General features: G+C 32.3%; 3 protein-coding genes and 1 long non-coding RNA gene across 7 annotated transcripts; 3 read left to right on the top strand and 1 right to left on the bottom strand.

Annotated features, from left to right (window-relative positions):
- The first annotated feature begins 568 nt into the window (after positions 1 to 568).
- Positions 569 to 7,185, top strand: LOC140807711 (probable enoyl-CoA hydratase 2, mitochondrial). Of its 2 annotated transcripts, none has more exons than XR_012112745.1 (9): positions 569 to 749; positions 1,222 to 1,383; positions 2,298 to 2,467; positions 5,153 to 5,227; positions 5,382 to 5,472; positions 5,558 to 5,609; positions 5,897 to 6,000; positions 6,389 to 6,659; positions 6,919 to 7,077. XR_012112745.1 is itself a non-coding variant. In XM_073164675.1 (9 exons), the coding sequence occupies exons 2-9, from the start codon at positions 1,230 to 1,232 to the stop codon at positions 7,093 to 7,095; spliced, it is 900 nt and encodes a 299-aa protein (XP_073020776.1). In that variant the 5' UTR covers positions 569 to 749; positions 1,222 to 1,229; the 3' UTR covers positions 7,096 to 7,185. The 2 variants fall into 2 exon arrangements, 1 of the variants encoding a protein (XP_073020776.1); XM_073164675.1 differs by having other exon boundaries at positions 6,389 to 6,465; positions 6,919 to 7,185.
- Positions 7,186 to 9,888: 2,703 nt separating this feature from the next.
- LOC140808144 (uncharacterized) lies at positions 9,889 to 14,015 on the top strand. Its single transcript, XR_012112822.1, has 2 exons — positions 9,889 to 10,094; positions 13,756 to 14,015. It is a non-coding gene; the product is annotated as an uncharacterized lncRNA (long non-coding RNA).
- Positions 14,016 to 18,231: 4,216 nt separating this feature from the next.
- LOC140806793 (uncharacterized) lies at positions 18,232 to 18,777 on the bottom strand. Its single transcript, XM_073163326.1, has one exon. The coding sequence runs from the start codon at positions 18,775 to 18,777 to the stop codon at positions 18,232 to 18,234; it is 546 nt and encodes a 181-aa protein (XP_073019427.1).
- A 1,988-nt stretch (positions 18,778 to 20,765) lies between these two features.
- On the top strand, positions 20,766 to 22,840 carry LOC140807686 (uncharacterized). 3 transcript variants are annotated; one of them, XM_073164644.1, is made up of 4 exons: positions 20,766 to 20,866; positions 21,198 to 21,569; positions 21,664 to 22,059; positions 22,276 to 22,840. In XM_073164644.1, exons 2-4 carry the CDS (start codon positions 21,206 to 21,208, stop codon positions 22,530 to 22,532), a joined length of 1,017 nt encoding a protein of 338 aa, XP_073020745.1. In that variant the 5' UTR covers positions 20,766 to 20,866; positions 21,198 to 21,205; the 3' UTR covers positions 22,533 to 22,840. The 3 variants fall into 3 exon arrangements, with proteins under 3 accessions (XP_073020745.1, XP_073020744.1, XP_073020743.1); XM_073164643.1 differs by lacking the exon at positions 20,766 to 20,866 and having other exon boundaries at positions 20,931 to 21,569; positions 22,276 to 22,575; positions 22,606 to 22,840; XM_073164642.1 differs by lacking the exon at positions 20,766 to 20,866 and having other exon boundaries at positions 20,932 to 21,569.
- Positions 22,841 to 22,865: the final 25 nt, after the last annotated feature.

The following is a 22,865-nucleotide window of genomic DNA, read 5'->3' on the forward strand; positions in this document are numbered from 1 at the left end:
TTATAAAATAATGATTTTGCTAGTATTTTTTTCTTTAAAAATATATTGTAGTGACTTTTAAGATAATTTTTTTCATTTCAAAAATTATTTTTATTTTTATTTTTATTCATAATATTATATATTTAATTTAATGAATTAAAAACATAACTGTAAATACTTAAATATTTTATAATGATTATTGTGTGTATTATTATAAATTTAAATTTCTCAAATAAATAATTTAATGAATTAAAAACATAACTGTAAATACTTATATATTTTATAATTATTGTGTGAATTATTATAAATTTAAATTTCTCAAATAAATTTGTTTTAGTGAAATAACAATATTTGCACTCTTATTTTTTAATATGAATTATTATTTTAATTATATATATAAATATATTATTATATTTTTGTTTGATGCTGTTTCAAAATAAATATATTTAAATAAATAAATGAAAATAATGAAGAATATTATCATTTTAAAAAAAATAAAGAAATTAATAAGTATTGTAATAATAAATAAATAAATAAAGTAAAACAAAATTGCGTAAAGAAAAAACGAGAGAATCGGTCATTGTAGAAAAAAAAAAAGAAAAGAAAAAGAACGTGAATTAGCGAGAGAAGAGAGGGAGAGGACTGAGGAGGCTGCTAGGGTTAGGAGGAGGAGAATTTTTCTTCCGAAAATTTGATCAAAGCTAGGATTCTCAAGGCGTTTTCGTTCCCGCGGTTTGCCATCTTGAGTTTTCTCCATCTAAGAAAACAAGGCAAGTGCTTTTTGAGGTTCTTTTTTTTTTTTTTTGTAATTTTTTGCTTATAGATGTCACAGCTAATTAGATTTTCTAGTAGATGTGCAATTTCTGATTTAAAGCACATACTATTGTGGCCTTGAAGTTCATTATACTGATTATTGAGCATAAGATTTTAGAAAGTTCTGATTGCATTAATTTTTCCTGAATAATATTGATTATGTCAAGATACTACATTGAATTATGTTGAATTCATTAAATTAAATAAAATTGTAACTTTTTATAAGCACCAGAGCAAATAACTCATAAAGAATGATGGATTTTAATACTACTCATCTAAAGGATTGTTGATGTTTATTTATTCTGGAGACTACTGGAACAAAAATTAACCTCATGCGCTTAATTATTTAATTCCACCATTGTGTTAGTTTACTTGAAACCTCAACACTTAGCACAATACTTACAACTACTATTTTTCATTCAACTGCAGAAGCTACAATGTCAGCCTTTGCTTCCATCGCCAAAACATTGAATAATCTGAAGGCTTACAATTCAACTCCACAGCTCTTCAGATTCACTAGCATTCGAACCCTCCTGCTGCAGTCGGCTTCCGAGTCCGTGAAATTGCAGAAATTTACTGATTCTGATTCTGGTAAGATTTTTAATCTGTTGTTATTTGAACGTTGGTTATGGATCAATGAATCCAAGTTCGACAATGAATTATTTGCCTATCGGTTTTATACCCTTAAAGCTATGAATTGCATTTTAATTAAATACAAATATCAATTGAAATTAAACCCAGTGCCGAAAATATGTGGCTGAATTAGTAGGGTTTTTCCAATAAAATAGATTTGTGACTGAATTAACATTAAAATGAATTTTATATTATGTATAGATATATGGGCTTTAGCACTTGATCATTAAGATTTTCAAGTGTTTTTAAAATGTTGGTTCCTAATTTTCTTTTTGAAGTCAATTTCTACCAGATTTAATGGACCAAATCGTGAGTTTAGCTGATGTAGCAGGATTTCTTTCTCAGAAAATTGTGGACTGTAACTTTGAGAGAATGAAGTTTGAACTTTTTAGTCAACAAATTGAGCTAAAGTGAGCTTTTGACTATCAATGGTCAACATCATCAAATTGCTTGATTCACTTTCTGTCTGTAGTTTTCTCGCTGCTTTGTTTCTAGTCGCAATACCAAAACAAAGAGGCTCAATCGCTTGCAAAGAAGGCAATTGAATTCAAGAAGAAATTTAAAAAGGGATAATACTTTTTTTTTTTTCTGGATAAGTCAAATTAAGATTTCAGGAAATCCTGCAAGTTTGAGAGTTGGCTATCAGTTCCGGGAATTACGATGAATGCAATGGAAATAAACCTTATATATAAATGTTTGACCACTTTCTGTTCGGAGGGGCGCCGGTGGTTGCAAGGGGTAGAACTTTGCCAAGAATCCTTATATGTAAAGTATGACGGATGTTCGTTATATGTATCAGACAGATATTTTGGATCTTTTGTTTGGGCTGCTATGTTGTGTTGCTACAGTCTCAAAGCAGCCGTTGCTTACAGGAATTTTTGAGCTTACTTTGGAGAGGCCTGAAACAAAAAATGCAATTGGAAGGGATATGCTGAAGAGATTGGAGCATACATTTGAAGCTGTAAATAAAGATAATACAGCCAAAGTGTTGATGATCAGCAGTTCAGTTCCCAAAGTGTTTTGTGCTGGTGCTGATTTGAAGGTTAAAATGCCACTTGAAATATAAATTATGAGTGCCATCAGCCATTCAATCATAAACCATGTCATCTTTCTTGAACTTTATAAACAAGATGGATAAAAATGAACCAAACATTTAATGTTTAGTGAAATGATTTTATATGCCGAAAGAAATGTTAAAAGAATGGACAGCTTTTTGTACTGTACAATTGGTTCACTAGTTCGAAAGGTGGTCCAGCCATATGTAAATGATTGATCCATAGCATCATAATTATGGAACAACCACCCATTTTGAAATATTCCTTGTGAATGGAAACAAAGATTTGGCTTAGAGGTGACAAGGAAGGTTTTTGAATGTTTACCATAAAAAATAGTAGTTGTCAGTTATTGTGATAAGTATTGAGGTTTCAAATAAACTTCCACCATAGTGGCATCAAATAATTAAGCACATGAAGTTAAGTTTATTCCTGTAGTCTCCAGAATAAATGAACGTTGACAATCCTTTAGATGAGTAGTATTAAAGTCTCATTCTTTATCCTGAGTTATTGCTGGTATTTTTTGTCCGAGTGTCCGGATTTGCTCCCAAGTCACGTGCTGTGAGGTCTGCGAGGTGATAGCACAGTAGTAAACTATGGATATGACTTGTAGGATGACCCACTCTTAACCTGGGACCATAAGATTCTAAATGATTCCTAGAAGTTTGTTGGTAGGATGCTGATATGATCATAATAGTTCATATTTTTGTTATCAAATTTCTCATTGTTTTCACTTCCGACGTGTTTAGTTGATACGCTTTTGTGTTATTTTGTTGTAGAAGGAAGTTTTATTGTCTTAGAATAAATTTGGGCTAGAAAAGTGATTTTTTTCACATTTGAAGCTGCGAAATAAGGACAAAAACAGAAGAAGTCCTGGAACAAGGTGTGGCCACGCCTTGTGACTGCTTCGCGGTTGTCTTGTGACTGCATATAGAGCTCGAAAATTCTGATGATAATACTATATTTTAAGAGTCCCGTTTGTTATATTTAATTCATCGAAGACTTTTGGAGAGAGATTTTTTATCGAGATAAGAAAAAATTTGGTAGAGTTTTGTTCCATAAAACTCTAGTTCCTTATTGATAAACCTAATCTCTTCCTATTATTATAGGTTTTATTCTAGTTTTTGTTTTTATCTTTAGAATTCTCTATTCTTCATATTCTCTCTTCAACGTGGAAAACAAGAAATTTCTCATCTTCTCTCCACAATTCTAGGCTTAGTTTTTATTTCTGATTCAAGGAATATTTCAACTATTACAATTTTATCATTGTGAGATTTTTGCGCTTTAATTTAATATTCTTGATTTGTCCAAGTATTTGTTGGTTTATGATTTATTCATATGAAAGTTGTATGTTGATTTAATCTGATAATTTTATTTGATATATAATTTTCTACAGCTATCCATGAATTCAGTGATCCGTAATTGTCATGAACAATTGATACATGAGTAGCACTAGATTAGGTGTGTTGTGTTATCATAGCATATTTACTCTAAATAAATCGATGAAACTAAATTTATCAATTGCAACCATCTCGATTAGATTTTAGGGTTTACTGTTTTCACAAAGCGAAAATGCTATTTTTAATCAATATGGAACACTATTGTGTCCAATTGATTATTGATAAGTTTTGACTGGATGCTAGGTTTGGTCAATTAAATTAGGAAAATACAAGGATTTTAGCGGCTATCCCTATAATTCTAAAGTAAATTGCTTGTAACTATATGGATAAATGATAAATAATATGTTAACCGATAATCAGTGATACAATTGAATAATGTGAATTCTTTGAATCAAAGTTTGATAATATTAAATTTAACATTTCATAGTTATTCCTCTTGATTGTTTATTTTTTCTTGCAAGCTAAAGCTGTTGTAGTATTTTATTTATTTCTAATAAAAAAAATCCCCCCTTCATTTGTTTTTTCTTGAAACAAATAAATCTCCCGTTCCCTTTTGATTCGACTATATTCACCATTACACTCATTTTATTTAGAGAGTAGAAATTTAAGTTTGATGACTCAACGATAGCAAACCAAATGCTAATGTGTCCGTGTAGGTCACAATTGTCGATTTTCTCTTAACTGCTCATGATGCTAATTTTAAACACCAACCCATAAGTCACTAAATTTTCTTTTTCTTTCATTAGTATGTAAGAAACTTGATTTTTTTCCATCACGGTATCAAAAATGAGCCTTGTACGCAAAAAAGAACCACTACATTTTGAGTTCATTATTTCTACTGTTGTCGCCAATCCTTACCGATATTGATACTAGTATTAATAGCACGACAAAATTCAAGTTTTATGACTTAGTTGATTGTCAGACATACAGCACAAGTACCTCTGGAACCGTGCCAGTGACTCCTTTCATATCATCCTATGGGCGTCTGTCGTAAAACTCTTATTGTTCTATGTGAGAGTTAGTACAGAGCTTCATATTTCTTTGTATGTCTCGTGACGTTTACTTCAACTGTCATTGTATGGTTAAATATGGTGGGGCCCATTTCTCCCGCATATGTTTACTCTCTCCATATATTTGTCTGTTCTTGTATGTTGAATGACTTTACTTGCCCTTAGATGTGGTCTTATGCTTTTAAATGGCTTCATTGTTTTTTCTCTTTTGTCTCTGTATTTGGTTCACTTTCTTGACTTGTTTTCAATGATGATGGGTTTGCAGGAAAGAAAAACTATGAGTTCATCTGAAATAAAGGATTTTGTACGCAGGCTACGCTCAACATTTTCTCTTTTGGAGGTATATACCTGTACTTAATCCTTTGTGGTGAGTTATGCTTCGTATTTATATATAGACACATTGAATGCCTTCTAGCCACTTGGATCTTAGAATGACATTTGAGTTTTTGCCTTGCCTTCTTGAAACTTCTGAGTTTAGAGATGACTATTCTCAGGAACTGAATGTGCCTACAATAGCTGTCATTGAAGGTGCAGCTTTGGGGGGTGGGCTGGAAATGGCATTATCATGTGATCTTCGGATATGTGGTTAGAAGCATCTTCTTAGTCGAGCATACTTGATCTTTTCCGGGCTGAAGTGTTTCTAACTCGGAGTTGTTGATAAATATGATAGTGGAAGATACAGTGTTGGGACTACCAGAAACAGGACTTGCCATTATACCCGGGTGTGCCATTGCCCTGACTCATGCTCTCCCATTTTTTTAAAGAACAATCTCTCTCGTTTTATGCTAATATCTTTTCTACATTCTATCTTATAGTGATATGAATGTTTCCCATGAAGAGCTAATACTGAATTATCAATTAGGATAGTTTTGTTTAATATTACACTACACACAGATGTTCACATGAAAACATTGTTGAGTTTTGCATTTAAAATACCCTCTCTAGTATGGTGATTACAGAGATGTGCATTCGAGGCTCATCTAATTAATAAAAATGTAACATATTTCAGGGCTGGAGGAACACAACGACTCTCTAGATTGGTTGGAAAATCAATCGCGAAGGATCTTATTTTTACTGGCCGAAAGATTACTGGCAGGGATGCTGTTTCCATCGGTTTGTGTTACTGGAGTTTCTATGCTCTGTATTTTTCTTCAAGATGCGAAATCTGAGATCGTGCACTGAACTCTTTAACAAATTCCCTCGTTCCCGCATGATGAAGTTGAAAAAATTTAATTTGGTGCGACTGCTAATCCATAGGAGTAAGGAAAAAGAGAAGATGTTGAAATCTGATTCCAGCATTGGTCCCTTGAAGTTGATAGAATGCCTTCTCAAATTTCTTTAACGTACTGCTAGCTGATGGCTCTTCATCTACTTGTTTTCTTCCTCCTACTTTTACTACAATACCCGCTTCTTAGGGTGGCACTTTAGTACTAGTATCTGGTTAGTTCTTTTGGAACTTGGAAAATAAAGATGATTAATGCTAAATGTAGTTTCTTCACAGGACTTGTCAATTACTGTGTCTCTTCTGGCGAAGCTCGTTTAAAGGCTCTTGGAATTGCTCGGGATATAATTCAGAAGGTAATTTACTCTAGCCAGATTTTACTTTATTTTTTTATAGAGAAGAAATATTACATTACCAGACTTTGGCCCAAATCTTTTTCGTCAATGGGATCGGCCTAAAGATTCTTCTGCAACTCATTTTAAAGTAAATCATATGGCAAAGAATGAGTTTGGCACAAGGACGTTTGTCATGGCACTGACATCTTGCATAGGTGTGGTGTAGTGCCTGCATTTCTGTCATTCTTTCCCTCTTTAGCTACACTTTACTTTTTGAATATGGACCTCAATTCTTTCTCAAGGAGCATATTGCTTCAGTATAACGTCTTCTCAACCCTGACCGAGAGGAACGCCGCTGCCTGTGCGCTCATCCTTCATGATGTATAAATTTTGCTGGACAGAATATTTTTTGGTTTATTCTTTGAATTAGTTATTATAGCCTCGTCCTCTCATGCAAGCCTTGTCTTAATACAGGGACCATTGGCAATACGGATGGCGAAACGAGCCATCAATGGAGGAATCGAGGTAGACATGGTCTCTGCTTTGGAATTGGAGGAGAATTGCTATGAACGGCTCTTGCACACCAAGGATCGTCTGGAAGGCTTGGCAGCGTTTGCGGAGAGACGGAAACCTGTTTATACAGGTGAATGAAGAGCTGCACTATTCCGTTAGTTGATCAAAATCGAAATTAATATGGATTATGATTTTATGTAAACCAAATCGACCGATTAAATTGTAATTTAAGAAAATAAATATTTATTCATATTCAGTAATCAATTAATATAATTGTCACTCCGAAAATTCGAATGTTAGATTTGTATCTTTCAATTTTTTATAATTGTATTTTTTTTCTAATATCGTGAATGCTGTTGTGGTGATAACATGTAAACGCTAGCGCAGTGAGAATGAAATTTTAAAATAGAGATTATCAAAATCACAAGCAAATAAATATAATGCACTGAAATTGACATGACAGAACGAAGCTCAAGTCTCCACCAAAAATATGGTTTCGACGTAACAAAACATGACGTCCACACAAAAAAAACCAAATAACAAAGCATAAGAGTTTCATTTCAACATCATGTACAATATTTTATGAATAAAACATTATACACGTTGGTGTGATGAATTTATTTGATTAACTAAATGTTGCTATTGCTACATGTTACTTGATTTTAAATTTCTATTTTTTATATAAAAAATAACTGTGTTAGGAGATGAAAAATGAGATTACAAGCATAATATGTAGTAAACGGTTGAAGTTTGAAACTTAATGCTCATGTGTTGCAAGCGCGCCTTAAACTATGTTGTAATGTTGTTTCATGCATGTATGTTGAGATGCAATAATTATCCTGTTAGAAGAGCGGTCGATGACGCTTGAGTTGTTTTTGGTTAAAGCGCAAGCACTCAGTCGTCCAATATTATGAAATATTATCATTTATCATGTACATTACCCCCCCTTTGTGTCCGCAATGAAGAACAGAGGACCTGCGAAAATGGAGGGTTCATTTAATCGGATAAAAATGGACGACACTCCCTGCAATGATCTGTTAACATCTTCCAGATCATGGCAAAATAAGAGGATACAATACAACCTTTGTCTCCCATTTTTGTTTATAAAATATAATATAATATATAGCTATAACATATATATAATAAAATATTTGTGTTAATTACTGAGTTTTTTTTTTTCTTATAATTCCTTCATGAGTTTTTTCCTCCAAATTAATTTGGTGCATTCGATGAATTTTTCTATATTGTATAAAATATTAAAAGGAAATTTAGATAAATTTCTAGATCCCTAGAGTGGACTTGACGCAAAAATAGACATAAATGGATTATATCTTTTGTGGAGACAATGAATTATAACCCTACTAAGAAATTCACTGTGATTTCATCACGCGGTATCGCTTTTTACCCTTCATACGCTAAATTTTCTTCTTCTTTTAAATAAATTTATCGAAATAAAAAAAAAAAAAACAATATACGTATGTGTGTGTGTGTGTGTGTGAGGACTGAGATACAATATCAAATCATATTTTATTATGAGTATGTCTCTTGTGAGACGGTCTCACGAGTATTTATCTGTTAGACGGGTCAAATCTAGAGATATTCACAATAAAAAATAATAATCTTAGCATAAAAAGTAATACTTTTTCATGGATGACTCAAATAAGATATCTGTCTCACAAAATACGACTCGTGAGACCGTTTCCCACAATTTTTTTGCTTTTTATTATTCTTATTACTTCCGGCTCATCAAAACGAGTTTTAACCGGTCCATGTAATAATTTGAGCCGTTTTCCGAACTTGATTATAGCCGATTGAAATCAAAATAGAGTAATGTAAAATAACAAAAAATAATTATATAAAATTAATTTATTGAAAAACTCAATTTTCTTTAAAATATATATATATATATATATATATATATATATATATATATATATATAACCTGGAATGATATGTTATGAATCCACTTATTGATATTCAACTTCAATAATTGATAAAAGCTACGTATGAATGCATATTTCATTTGTTGTCGTCCCAACGGAACACAACCCATAAACCAATGCAATCTCATGGAGTTGGCCCTACATTTATTTGGTGGCTCTTTCCCTTCGTCGCCCATGACAAATTCGAATTTGGATTGATTTATTATCAGTTAAACTATCAAATTTTAAAACTAAGAAAAAATAGTATATGGATTTATGTTGTCTCGACAGCAAAGTTTGAACCTCAATGCAGTGTCATGCCGACAAACTATACTGTCTGATACATGATATTGGATTATGGAAAGATATAAATATGTAACACCAATAATAAAAAATTGATAGATATAAGAATATATTACAATAATAATTAATGGATAGAGATAGGATTTAGCGACGGTATGTAACTGTAACGACGGTATTTAAATTTAGCGACGGTTATACGTAAAAATAAAAAAAAAATTACTTTTATAATTTAGTAAAATTTTTAAAAAAATACAATACATCTATGATAAATAAACTCATGATCTTAATTAAAACACTTAAAAAATTAACCAAAAATTGAAACAAAAAAATGTACCTAAATCGAAATTAAAATGGTATAAGAAAGAAAAATTTTAAGTGTTGTAAAATAGTGTGTAGGAAAGTGGAACGGAAATCAGATATTTATAGACAATTTACGACTATTACCGACGGTTTCTTGTAAATTCAAGAAGTGTGTTAAAAATATGTATTTTAGAATATCGGAGAATTTAACGATATAAAATACATATAGAGTTTAAATAACACACAAGAGCAAAAAATAAATACGGACCGAAATAGATTGGCTTAAGTTACTATTTTAGTAACAAAATACAAAAGATATATAAATATACATACACATACACACAACTTACCAAGGAGAGAGAGAAGGAAGGAAAAAGGAAAGAGAGAAACTCATTCTCTCAACCCCAATTCCCATCACTTGATAAGCAGCAGCAACAAAGTAGCTATATCTCCTCCGGCCGGCGTCGAAATCTCGATCGGTCTAAAGAGGTGTCTTCCTAACATCCTAGGCTTCGATTCAAGACAGAAATCGCGAATTTTGAGCAAGGATACGAGTAGATCGAAGCTGCTGTTCCAGTGCTCTGTTTCTGCGCGAATTCTTCCGGTTTTTGGGTGAGAGTTTTTGTGTTGCTGCAATTTTTGTAGTTTGAATTTGTAGAAATGATCTAAACAAACTTTTTATTGCTATATGCTAGCTGTTTATATCCACTGGAAAAATGGGTTTTTGATTAGGAACGGTTTTGTTATGATTTTTCTACCAAAATGTGCCAAAATCGAATTCTGCAATTGTACTGTGCAAGATACCTACTGTATTTCGGGATAATGGCATGTATGCAGTCAGATTTTGAACTTATGATTCATACGAAAGTTGTAGAGCTATTTGTTGTCTTCATAATTATATAAGTTCGTTAAATTCCATTAAGAATTGAGATAGTTATGCTCATTTTTCCGAAACTGCTCAATTACAGAATTCTGCCGCGAAGTGCGTATGGAGTAGCGTATTCTTGATAATTCTGGGATTTATCTATTAGGATTATGGAAATGGTTTCTTCTAGAAAAACTTATATGATTGAGTTGTCTTTCATTTCCAATTTGCGGATATTGATTTGAGTTAATATTGAGCGAGATATGAATTTTAAGCTCTTTTGTGCCAAATCGGACATGGTATGGAATATAGTTTTCATGATCGGCTTATTGTTGTTCTGTTTAGGCCGAGAGTCTTGAAGTGAAGTGTTATTGGATTTTCAAGTTGGTATAGGTATGTTACAGCTCGATATCATACGACGGTAAAACATAAATTTTGTTTAATTGTTATTCTGTGTTGCACTGATGGTGTTTATGATTTGTTGACTATTGTAAATTGTTAAATGCTTTCGTTGTGATATATGTTTAATATTGTGACATATTATTTGGCATTTAGCATAGGGCATACTGTTATTGTCACGCCCCGGGACGGGGGTTGGTTGACACCGACGTTGCTCTCCAATTTACATTCGAAAACAACAAGCCTCAGAAGTACGAAATTCAGAAACCAGTCTTTTATTCATAAATACTGAATATTTCAATGTCTGATACAAACTCGAATAATTAATGTTTTACAGCGGAAATGTAAAACAAACCAGACATCACAATGTCTTACAGACGCAGCTGAAAACAACATAAATAAAACTGAGAATTAACAATCTTCTTCACCAGCCCCAGAACTAAATCTGCTCCTCTTCTTCTAGCCTTTCTTCATCGTTCTTATCTGAGATGTTTTGGTGGGTGAGTGATATGGTTGTCACTCAGTAAGCGGGGGCGGGAATAACTCCCAGTTTTCGAAATCATTTTCATACAGAACAGTAATACGAAAATATACAGAAATTCTTATTTTCATAACAGAAATCAGTGTTCAGTGTTCAGAAATCAGTAATCGGTATTCAGTAGTCGGAAATCAGTAATCGGTATTTAGCATAGGGCATACTGTTATTGTCACGCCCCGGGACGGGGGTTGGTTGACACCGGCGTTGCTCTCCAATTTACATTCGAAAACAACAAGCCTCAGAAGTACGAAATTCAGAAACCAGTCTTTTATTCATAAATACTGAATATTTCAATGTCTGATACAAACTCGAATAATTAATGTTTTACTGCGGAAATGTAAAACAAACCAGACATCACAATGTCTTACAGACGCAGCTGAAAACAACATAAATAAAATTGAGAATTAACAATCTTCTTCACCAGCCCTAGAACTGAATCTGCTCCTCTTCTTCTAGCCTTTCTTCATCGTTCTTATCTGAGATGTTTTGGTGGGTGAGTGATATGGTTGTTACTCAGTAAGCGGGGGCGGGAATAACTCCCAGTTTTCGAAATCATTTTCATACAGAACAGTAATACGAAAATATACAGAAATTCTTATTTTCATAACAGAAATCAGTGTTCAGTGTTCAGAAATCAGTAATCGGTATTCAGTAGTCGGAAATCAGTAATCGGTATTTAGCATAGGGCATACTGTTATTGTCACGCCCCGGGACGGGGGTTGGTTGACACTGGCGTTGCTCTCTAATTTACATTCGAAAACAACAAGCCTCAGAAGTACGAAATTCAGAAACCAGTCTTTTATTCATAAATACTGAATATTTCAATGTCTGATACAAACTCGAATAATTAATGTTTTACTGCGGAAATGTAAAACAAACCAGACATCACAATGTCTTACAGACGCAGCTGAAAACAACATAAATAAAACTGAGAATTAACAATCTTCTTCACCAGCCCTAGAACTGAATCTGCTCCTCTTCTTCTAGCCTTTCTTCATCGTTCTTATCTGAGATGTTTTGGTGGGTGAGTGATATGGTTGTTACTCAGTAAGCGGGGGCGGGAATAACTCCCAGTTTTCGAAATCATTTTCATACAGAACAGTAATACGAAAATATACAGAAATTCTTATTTTCATAACAGAAATCAGTGTTCAGTGTTCAGAAATCAGTAATCGGTATTCAGTAGTCGGAAATCAGAAGTTTATCAAATAAGCACTGAGCACATTCGTGAATTTCATGGCTAAACTGATATAAGTCCCCTATATGTTCTCTCCTCTAAGGGGTGAGGCCAGTAATCAGTAATCAGTAATCAGTAATGTTCAGAATATATATTCCTACCATTAGTTCACTAAGTTTCAGTGCTTCGAAATCAGATAACAGGATTCAAGAATATACTTTGCTTTAAAACAGAAATCATCAAACGGTTTTCAAGATATTTATACATAAGCCCACTTACCGTAATTTGCTAAAAGTGTTTTCGGTTGAAGTCTGGAAATCTTCTTGCCTCGCTACTGGATTTTACAGCTTCGAAAATGCACTCTCTTAGCTCTAATTTCAAGTTATAATCTCAAGATTTGTGTAACACCAATTCAGGAGTTGAGTGTGCTATTTATAGGCAAAAAATCTGACTGTTAGCCTCCCAAATAAATGGCCATAATCTGTCATTAACAGCCTTTATTCCATGTTAATGCTTCAGTTACAAGTCTAAGCTGAATCAGTAACTGTCTGCTGCTTCTTCGCTCTTCTGCTGCTGCTGCTTTCTCGCTCTTCTGCTGCTGGATTCTGTCTGCTGGAAATTACATGTCTGCTCTGCTGGAAAATATCAACTTCTGAAATATTAGCTTGATGCTGGAATTGCTAGCTTCTGCTGGAATTTTCATTTGCTACTGAAATTGCTAGCCGCTGAAAAGTCGAGTTCTCACAGTTATGACATTCATGTTGAGCCATATCATTCTTGTTAGCCCATTGTTGATATCCATTGTTATCTGGAACTGTTGTTTATCTCGGGATCATAGTGTGGCTGATAGGCCTATACACATGAGATCGTGGATGTGATTGAACAATCTCATGGTTAGTGCAGCCTTTTGAGGTGAGCGCTGGGATTGTGTCATCTAGTTCGTTCTGTTGTGCCATCTTGTTATACCGTATCAGCTGTATGGAGGTCGAGTCAGGGGTGTTATTCAGCACAGCTTGGCATACCTCGCATACTTGGCAGGGCGGTTTAGCTGTATGACGATGTATCTCCCCTGTGTTGTTGCTCGAGCATTATTCCAGTTGTTATCGTACCGTTTGTTGGCTCCTGTTATCCCGATTATTCGTTGAGCATTTCATGCATTGCATATTACATTTTATTTTATGATTATGCATGATTTATGATTATTGTTGTTATTGTTGGACTGTTTCATACCAGAATCCTAACCTCAGTTGTTTTCTGGGGAGGATGCTGTAATTGCTATTGGGCACCATGGTAGATCTCCCGAGTCGTTTTGCAGCATCAGTCCGAGATTCGTTCAGTGGAGCTCGGGATTGAGGTTGGATTGATTGGTTCTGTTCAGTGGAGTCTCCCGGTTAGTCTATATGTATGCCTTGAGTTTGTTTCAGTTTTGTATTGTACTTTATTTGCCGGGGAGATGCCCCGTGTATCTGTAGTGATATTTGGTTGTTCTTGTGATGTTCTGAGTCGACTCTGTGATATTTATGATCTGGTGAGTATTTGGTAAGTTTTAATTTCTGTGTAGTCATGGCCAGTGCGGCCATATGTTGTTTAACTTCGGTTTTTAATTTAATGACTCTAGTTGGAGTATATTTTGATATAAACTGCTGCTCGAGTTTTCGAGATGTCCTACTTACGGGGAGGTCATGCCGAAATTTTTCTAGGCCCTAAGGTCCGTTTTAAAGTATTTTAAACATTTTTCTGCTGTAGCTTTAATTCAAACCATTATTGTTTGATCATTAATTGTCAATTATTTTTATGGGTATTTTTTGTGCTTTCTGAGTTGGTGATATTGAATTTGCCTTCAAACACGTATTTAGTGTTTTAGATGAATTAATTAGGAAAACAGGATGAGTTGGGGACATATACTTTATGATTTTATTATTTCTTGATATGCAAAGGATTTACTAGTAACATTTTTTTTGCTCCCATTCCGTTATTGTCTGTTATATACATTAATTGGCTTAGTTGATTTTTCGATCCGTTGTGAGAACTCAATTCTACCACACAATGTTATAACTATTTCATACATGTATTATAAACTGAACAAATAAATAAATATAGTTTTACTATGCTTTATCGGACTCATTTCTGTGCTCACCGATGAGGTTTATATCTGTAAATGAGTCTCATCTCATTTATTCAAAATTATATATCCAAACAGTAAACGTCATTTCATTGATGAACATGGAGATTTACACTAGTAACAACAAAACCATATATTCAGGTGATGATTTCTTTGCGTTATCTCAGTCAGATACTATGCTGCACAAATGCTGCCAAAATGTACGTACGAATTAATAAATACACATTCATGCCCCCTGGCCCGATATCAACTGCACACATTTTTTTCCCTCTAAGAACACAACAGAAAGTTCAAATTTATGCATCCACATCGTCATCTTTCCTTTCATTGCTTCCTATATATTTTTAAAACTAGTCAAATATTTGTGTGAGACGATCTCACGGGTAGTATTTGTGAGACGGATCTCTTATTTGAGTCATCTATGAAAAATTATTATTTTTTATGCTAAGAGTACTACTTTTTATTGTGAATATGAGTAGGGTTGACCCGTCTCACAGATTAGGATACGTGAGACAGTCTCACATGAGATCCAATATAGTCTCACTCATTTATTAAATAACGTATATACATATATATTTAATCAATATGTATAGTGATTATTAAAATTATAAATGGGTTTTTAATTAAGAGAAATACACAAACTTAATTTTTTTTTAGAATAATTAAATTTTAATATTGATTATTTTATAATAAAAAAAAAATTTAGAAAGAGTGAATTACTTTGGTAGTCCCGGATCGATCCCCGAAACTGTGGACAAGTTGGGGGACAAGGTTGATCGCAGTTGATTGTGCTATGTCTGAAAACATAATTAAATCTCACGTACCATATATTGGTCCTCTTGTGCTCCAAACACCTAGACCTTTGTCCTCATACATTATTTCCTAACCTACTCGATCATCCACAATTAATTCATCTTGTTTTTTTACACTCATCAATTTTTTTCCCTCCTTTAATTCCATTCATTCATTTATTTATTTATTTTATTTTATTTATCGTGTTTCCCCAAAGTTATATAGTTTGTAAAATATTGAGAATATGTTTATATATGTCCAATTAATTAATTGACTTGCTCATTTGTTTCATGCCCCCTCGCTATGTTGGATGCAGTAATTGTCTTTGCTTAGTTGAGCAATCGAACCGTGGTGTTTGAGCTGTTGTGCAGTTTAAAAGATTTGAGTTGCACTATTACTACTAGCTATAGCTTTTGGTAAAGTGGTAAACATTCGGTCCTACAATTGGTACAGAGCCAAGGTCACATGTTCGATTCTCATTGATTGCAAGGAGTGCAATTATTGGGAGGGAAATTGTTGGGTGCAATAATTGTCCCTGCTTGGTAGAGCGATCGAACCGTGGTGCTTGAGCTGCTGTGCGGTTTAAAATAATTGAGTTGCACCATTACTACTCGCTATAACTTTTGGTAAAGCGATAAACACTCGGTCCTACACGCTTATACTCGCATGGCAACTCAAATGCTATTGACTAGGAGAAAAAAACACTTTGATATGTGTATATAATTCCTGTATATTATTCGAAAGGCGGTATATTTTATATGTATTATGTATAAAGGGAAAATAATTTTTATCGACTAGCTTGTTCTACTTTGTGTTTTCTTCCACTAAATATTCAAATTTTGGTTTTGGTGCATTAACTTTTATATTTTTTTAAACTTTTGGTTCTATCTAGTAATAGTGCTGATGTAGCGACGGAAAATGTTGACGTATACAAAATCACATCAGCAATTAGATCAACAATCAGCCGAAAATTAAAAGTTAACATACAAAGACCAAATTTTTACAATTTATTAGACAAGTAAAAACATTTATTTTTCTTGGTTAAGGGTGGCCATAAGGGTTGTTGTGACCATTCAAGTCTATGGTTATACATAGGATGTTTAGTCAAGGCCATCAACAGTTGCTATGTTATGACACTTCAACTTATTTTATGGGATATCACATGGTTGTGAAAAAATAATTATATAAATCAATTTTATGATATATTAATATTGAACATAAAACTATTAATTCGATATATAAATTAAATCCTCGTAATTTAATGGTGTGAAATCGAATTGGAACTTGTTCATCCTTCAAACTTAGAAGAATAATCTATTCATATAAATTTGTATTCAAGCCATAAAGATATTCAATAACAAGAATTTTTATTAAACTATATATAGACAAAAAACAAATTTTAAAATTTTGATGAGGGCTATGATTTATTTTTAACTTGTTTGTTAATTAATTGGTATAAAGAATTCAAATTTTTACAAAATAAATAATTTGAGATTTATATTTATTTATCATCAAATCCAAATAACTCCATTAAAAAACATCTTTAAAAATTTTAGTTTCCTAATAAGTATGTTTGTATATTTTTTTAGAATTTTTTTTCCCAATTTATCTATTATATAATATTAGACTATAGAAGCTGGCTATTTATTTGAACCTGAGTTAAATGGGGAAAAAAAAATTTGACAGTGAACGTTTAAAATTTATGAACAACATTTAACTTTAATCCAAAATTAAACCAACTTGACAAGACACAAAGTAAACATTGAAGGAATCATCGTTTCAATCTAACGAAAGAGTACATTTTAAAAGAAACTTTAATTAAAAGAAAAAGGAAACAACACTAGATTTCCATGTAAGGGAAGTCAATAATTTTGCAAATTTGGACAGAGCAAACGTACTTGACATTCTTTCTTAAAAATTAAATTTACCACATTCACACGAGGGTTTGATTTTCACTAGGGAAAATTGATTTTTTGTTGTTGTTGATGTTTGTCTATTTACGATTTTTGTCTTCTATATTGTCAAGTTTCAGTCTTAATCTGTTATTGAATTTGTTTTTGTTTTTGTCAATTTTAATTATTATTCCGACGTGACATCAATACGACGATAATTTGGTCCTGACATGCATAGTATCATATCTACATTTTCGATGACAGATGACTAAAATTTTAAAAAATTGGAATATACATGACTAAGATTGTAATTTAATAACATAGAAGTCCCAAAAAAAAAAAACAAAAAACAAAAAAAAAATCATATAGGACTAAAATACAATTCCCTATATTGTTAATCAGATGATAAAATTTTCATTTATTTTGCATTATCAAGTTTTATATATTTTTTTAGATTTTTCACATATTCAGAAATTCACTGCTGGACTTAAATTAAAAAATCACGCTGATTTTTCACATATTCAGAAATTCACTCCTGGTCTTAGACCATCTCCAACCCACTGCACTACATTCTGCACTATATTCTACACTACAATAGTGTAACACTAAATTCATCTCCAACCTATCTACACTACTTTCTACACTAAAAAGAATATTCTCAGAATATTCTTATAATATTAATTTTAATTCAATAATGACTATTTATAATTCCATTACACAATTATACATAATAAATATAATTATATTATTTCATTATTTATAAGAAAATCGATTAATTATTTTATATAAATAAAATAATTATTTAATGATACAAATATTTTATTTCAATATAATCATTGAAAACGATATAAATATTTATTTCAAGAATAAAATACAATACAAGCATAACATTATATATAAGATAAAAAACATTGAAAATATACAAATATTTATTTTAAGAAATAAATACGATATAAACACAATATTAAATATTAGAATTACTATATTCTTCCCATAAGTGCTCAATTAACGCATTTCGTAGTTCATAGTGAGCATCTCTGTTTTTTATTTTCTTATACCGAGAGAGAAATTCTTCGAATCTTGTACTTTCGTCATTGACCACCATTTCCACATCGGCAAGCGGTGCTTCCCTTGCATCTTCAATTGGTGCACTGAGGTCACGTTCATCTTCAATAATCATGTTGTGCATGATAATGCATCCTGTCATTATATCATGCAAATTGTTTTTACGCCACGAACGTGCTGGATTTGCCACGATTGCAAATCGAGATTGAAGAACACCAAATGCTCGCTCAACTTCTTTCCTACACGACTCTTGTTTCATAGCAAAATATCTTTTTTTCGGTCCAAGTGGGTTACTGATAGTTTGCACAATAGTTGACCACCTTGAGTAGATACCATCTGCTAGGTAATAGCCAGTGTTATATTCTTTGCCATCGAGACAACTTTGGATCTTATTTTGGCGATATTGGAGGATCGGGATCTGGTTTACCAGATTACTAAATATCATTTAATAAATTTTATTGTTTGTATCGTAATTTTGTTGTTTGTTTGTTGTTGTTTTTAAAATTATTTCGTATTATGCTTTAAAATGTATCATTTTAATGTACTAGTAATATAATTTAGTTGTTTATTAAATTAATTTAATATCTATTTAATTTTTAAAAAGATTTAAAAAGTGTTGGAGAAAATACAATCAACAATTTTTTCAAAAACGAAATATTCACAATTAATAGTATTAAAGGAAACTAATAAATCCAATGAATAAAATTAATGATCGAAAAATGTGATAGGTCTTTCACACACGAAACACTAATTTTTTCTTCCAAGTCTGATATCAAATATATATAGTACTTTTGAAAATGTTTTATCAAAACATTGTGATTTCTTACTATTTATTAAATTATTATACAAATTTTAAAAAAAATTGTGTCGCGTTGCCCCATCCCTGGAAAAGGTGTGACAACAAAAAATATGTATTTTAATAATTTTCCACTCTCTCGCTTGTTGTGAAAATCAAGAAATTAAAACACTTCCCCACCTCTTGCACAGCTATATATAGTTTATGTTAAAATTGGAACTTGGACCAATTATAGGTAGAACGGTGGCCTAATTATAGATAGCCCAACACATAACGGTAGAATCCGGGCTCTGATACCATGTTAAGATTGGAACTTAGACCTAACTCAACCCCAAGATCTAACTCAAGGGGGGAGGATTGCCCAAGACCATATATACAACTCCAAGGTTATTTATCCAACCGATGTGGGACAATTAACAGTTTATATATAAATATTACGTACATATATATAATTGAGTAGGTCTCATGTGAGACCGTCTCACGGATCTTAATCAGTGAGACGGGTTAACCATACACATATTCACAATATAAAGTAATACTTTTAGCATAAATAGTAATACTTTTTCATGGATGACCCAAATATGAGATCCGTCTCACAAATAAGACCCGTGAGACCGTCTCACACAAGTTTTTGCCTATATAATTTATGTAATAGACATATATATATATATATATATATATATAATAATAATAATAATAATAATTTAAGTATGTACACATGAATAATATATAATATATAAATACATGTGTATTTATAAGTATGTATTTGAAAATAAAAGAATTCCTTAGTAGATTGCATAAAAGAAACAATAATAGAAAATCTTGTTATATAGATAATTCAAATTTGAGCTGATGAAAATTATTCATTTTCAAATATGAATTCAAACTATAATTTATTCAAAAAAAATTAAATTCAAACTCAATCAATAAATCAAAATGAAAATTTAATCTATTAAATTTATTTAAATTCTACATAACATGAGCATAAAATATTTCATATAAAAAAATTAGATGAGCAACCAATGTATTTTTCATTAATTAAGATGATTTTTAAATTTAATATTTTTCAATTAAAATTTGGAAATATTAAAATTGTTCTTTTTTTCCCTGAATGAAGTCAAACGTTAAACAAGCAAAATATAAATATATAAAAATTTAATCAGTTATTATAATTTTATTTTATTTTAACGTTAGACTTCATTCAAGAAAAAAAAAAACACTTTTATTTATTTTTATATACGATATGTATAAATATTAATTGAAAATGTTAAATTTATGAAGTCATCTTAATTAATGAAAACATTTGGTTGCTCATCTAACTTCTTTTATGTTATATATATATATATATATATATATATATATATATATATATAGTGCAAATAAACACTCTCACACCTCTTTTATGGATGGGGGAGTGGAAAATTATTTAAATACATATTTTTTTATCGAACATTCTCTGCTAAGGATAGGGCATCGTGACTTAAAAAAATTTATAAATCGTAAGAAACCATATTATTTTCATAATTTTTTTTCAAAAGTACTATAATCTAATAAAAATATATCACAATTATGCTCTTTGCATCTCTGATGTGATTAACTATACCAAATTCATTGTATTAATTCCAACGAAAAAATGATTTCATTTTACGTAAAAATATTGTCACGGCCAAGCTAAAGACACTGCTCCGCGAATGTCGAGAGAGAGGATAGAAACTGTCAACACTCAACGCCCAATGTTGTATGTAAATTAAGCTTTCTGTTACAAATATTTTCTATATATGTTTTCTTCCGTTTGCGAGTTTTTTTTCCCCTGAAATTCACGCAGGAAATTCCATTTCCAAAATGGATTTCTTCTCCCAAAATCTTCTCATTATCTGATCATCGTAGACATGGGTCACTTAGCAAATTGCAGTAATACAGCATCGACATTTGTCAGAAGCGAAGTAAAAACAAAAATAAACATATATATTGGATGTATTATAATCAACAATACGTAAATGCATTATATACTCACCCTATCCACCTGAATCTGTATCTTCTTTCCCCTTCTTCTTCCTCTTCAACTCAAGGTTTATCAATGGTGGGAATGGTGTTCTCGGACTTGAGCTCTCTTTCCGCGGGCCAAAATTTCGAGTTTTATGAACAAGAGATGGAAAACCCTTCTACATTTAAGGGAAAATGCTCCGATTCTTGTGATGGGACTGAGGAAAATACTGATAGTATTGATTTAAATGCGAGCTTGAATGGGGATGATCAAGAATCTAAAATGCCTGTATTATGCAGCGGCAAAGATTTGATGGAGACCACTGCAGGTGGGCAATCAAAGGTTTGGGCTCGAGGACACTGGAAGCCTGCAGAAGACACAAAGCTTAAAGAACTTGTAGGTTTTTATGGCCCTCAAAATTGGAACTTAATTGCAGAAAAGTTGGAAGGAAGATCAGGTTCGATATTCTTTCTTATGTTCAAGATTTTCTTTTTTGACCTTTTCTTTCTGCATTTGGTTCACTTCGTGTTGTTTGTATGATGTATCAAAAGGGAAAAGCTGCAGGTTAAGGTGGTTTAATCAGTTGGATCCAAGGATAAATAGAAGGGCTTTTACAGAAGATGACGAAGACAAACTAATGGCTGCCCATAGATTGTATGGTAATAAATGGGCAATGATTGCGAGGTTATTTCCTGGGAGAACAGACAACGCCGTTAAGAATCATTGGCATGTCGTCATGGCAAGAAAGTATAGGGAGCAATCAACTTCTTTAAGGAGGAGGAAAATGGAACTATTCGATTCCAAGAAAAGGGATGAAGCTTATGATGATCATCCCTTTCTCAATGGTACACCGGCCATGAGAATCGCTGATCTTTCACGCCCTATTCATGGCGGCGGCGGAGCAGAGCATAGGAACTATGGATTGTGGACACCAGAAACTTCCTATGGTACGGTTCCTTTCCTTGTCTGTAATCTGATACGTTAACTCAATATTTACCTTTTACTTGCATTTGAAATCTCCACGCGTGAAAAGGGTATTCAGGCTTTTAAATGATTACCTAAAATCTCAGTTTGGTAACGATATCGAGTTCAACCTACCTTTAAGATATTATCCTAAAAAACTTGTGCCATAATTTGAGTGTTCGTTTGGTGGATTTTCTCAGGCTCCGGTGCTAATGCTAGTTCTCAGATGAAGATTACGAACATTTCCAACCACACAAAATCTTGGAGCGGAAACAATTGTCATTACACCCAATTTTATCTGCCCTTTTTACTCATGAGTACTCCAATTCAAGAATCACATTACTTGCTGACTTCTCCACCACATGAACAAGTTCCAGCGATTGAAACGAATAGTAGTACCGATGATCATAGAATTGGGCCAACATTTATAGACTTTCTTGGAGTTGGAGCCGTATGAATCATCTATATATATATATATATATATGTATGTATGTATGTATGTATGTATGTATGTATGTTTATGCTTGGAGGGGAGCAGCCATTTGTTGTAAAATATATTAATTAAATAGTGGAGATTATTCTTTGAGTTGGGGAATATGAGAAAAAGGGCAACTTGCTTTTGAAGTCAAATTTCCCAACTTTCCTTTTCTGTGCAACTTCGGTATCCTCAGATGTAACTCGTAACAATAACAGTCACATCACTTCCTATTATTCTTGTCGATTTCTATTATATTATATCGAATTTATCAAGAGGATTAGCATTTATCGAAAGGATTAGCATATAATTGTT

This window comes from Primulina eburnea, chromosome 12 (assembly GCF_022965805.1).
Source record: "Primulina eburnea isolate SZY01 chromosome 12, ASM2296580v1, whole genome shotgun sequence".
NCBI classification, from domain to species: Eukaryota; Viridiplantae; Streptophyta; class Magnoliopsida; order Lamiales; family Gesneriaceae; genus Primulina; species Primulina eburnea.

What these genes read in the sequence shown, in the direction of transcription:
- LOC140807686 (XM_073164643.1), top strand. Translation starts at nt 21,101, where the DNA reads ATGTATTATAATCAACAATACGTAAATGCATTATATACTCACCCTATC. An exon ending in AAAGTTGGAAGGAAGATCAG is followed by an intron (nt 21,570 to 21,663) that starts GTTCGATATTCT and finishes ATGTATCAAAAG; the next exon opens with GGAAAAGCTGCAGGTTAAGG. An exon ending in GACACCAGAAACTTCCTATG is followed by an intron (nt 22,060 to 22,275) that starts GTACGGTTCCTT and finishes GGATTTTCTCAG; the next exon opens with GCTCCGGTGCTAATGCTAGT.
- LOC140806793 (XM_073163326.1), bottom strand. Translation starts at nt 18,777, where the DNA reads ATGATATTTAGTAATCTGGTAAACCAGATCCCGATCCTCCAATATCGC.
- LOC140807711 (XM_073164675.1), top strand. Translation starts at nt 1,230, where the DNA reads ATGTCAGCCTTTGCTTCCATCGCCAAAACATTGAATAATCTGAAGGCT. An exon ending in CAACATTTTCTCTTTTGGAG is followed by an intron (nt 5,228 to 5,381) that starts GTATATACCTGT and finishes GACTATTCTCAG; the next exon opens with GAACTGAATGTGCCTACAAT. An exon ending in GGACTTGCCATTATACCCGG is followed by an intron (nt 5,610 to 5,896) that starts GTGTGCCATTGC and finishes AACATATTTCAG; the next exon opens with GGCTGGAGGAACACAACGAC.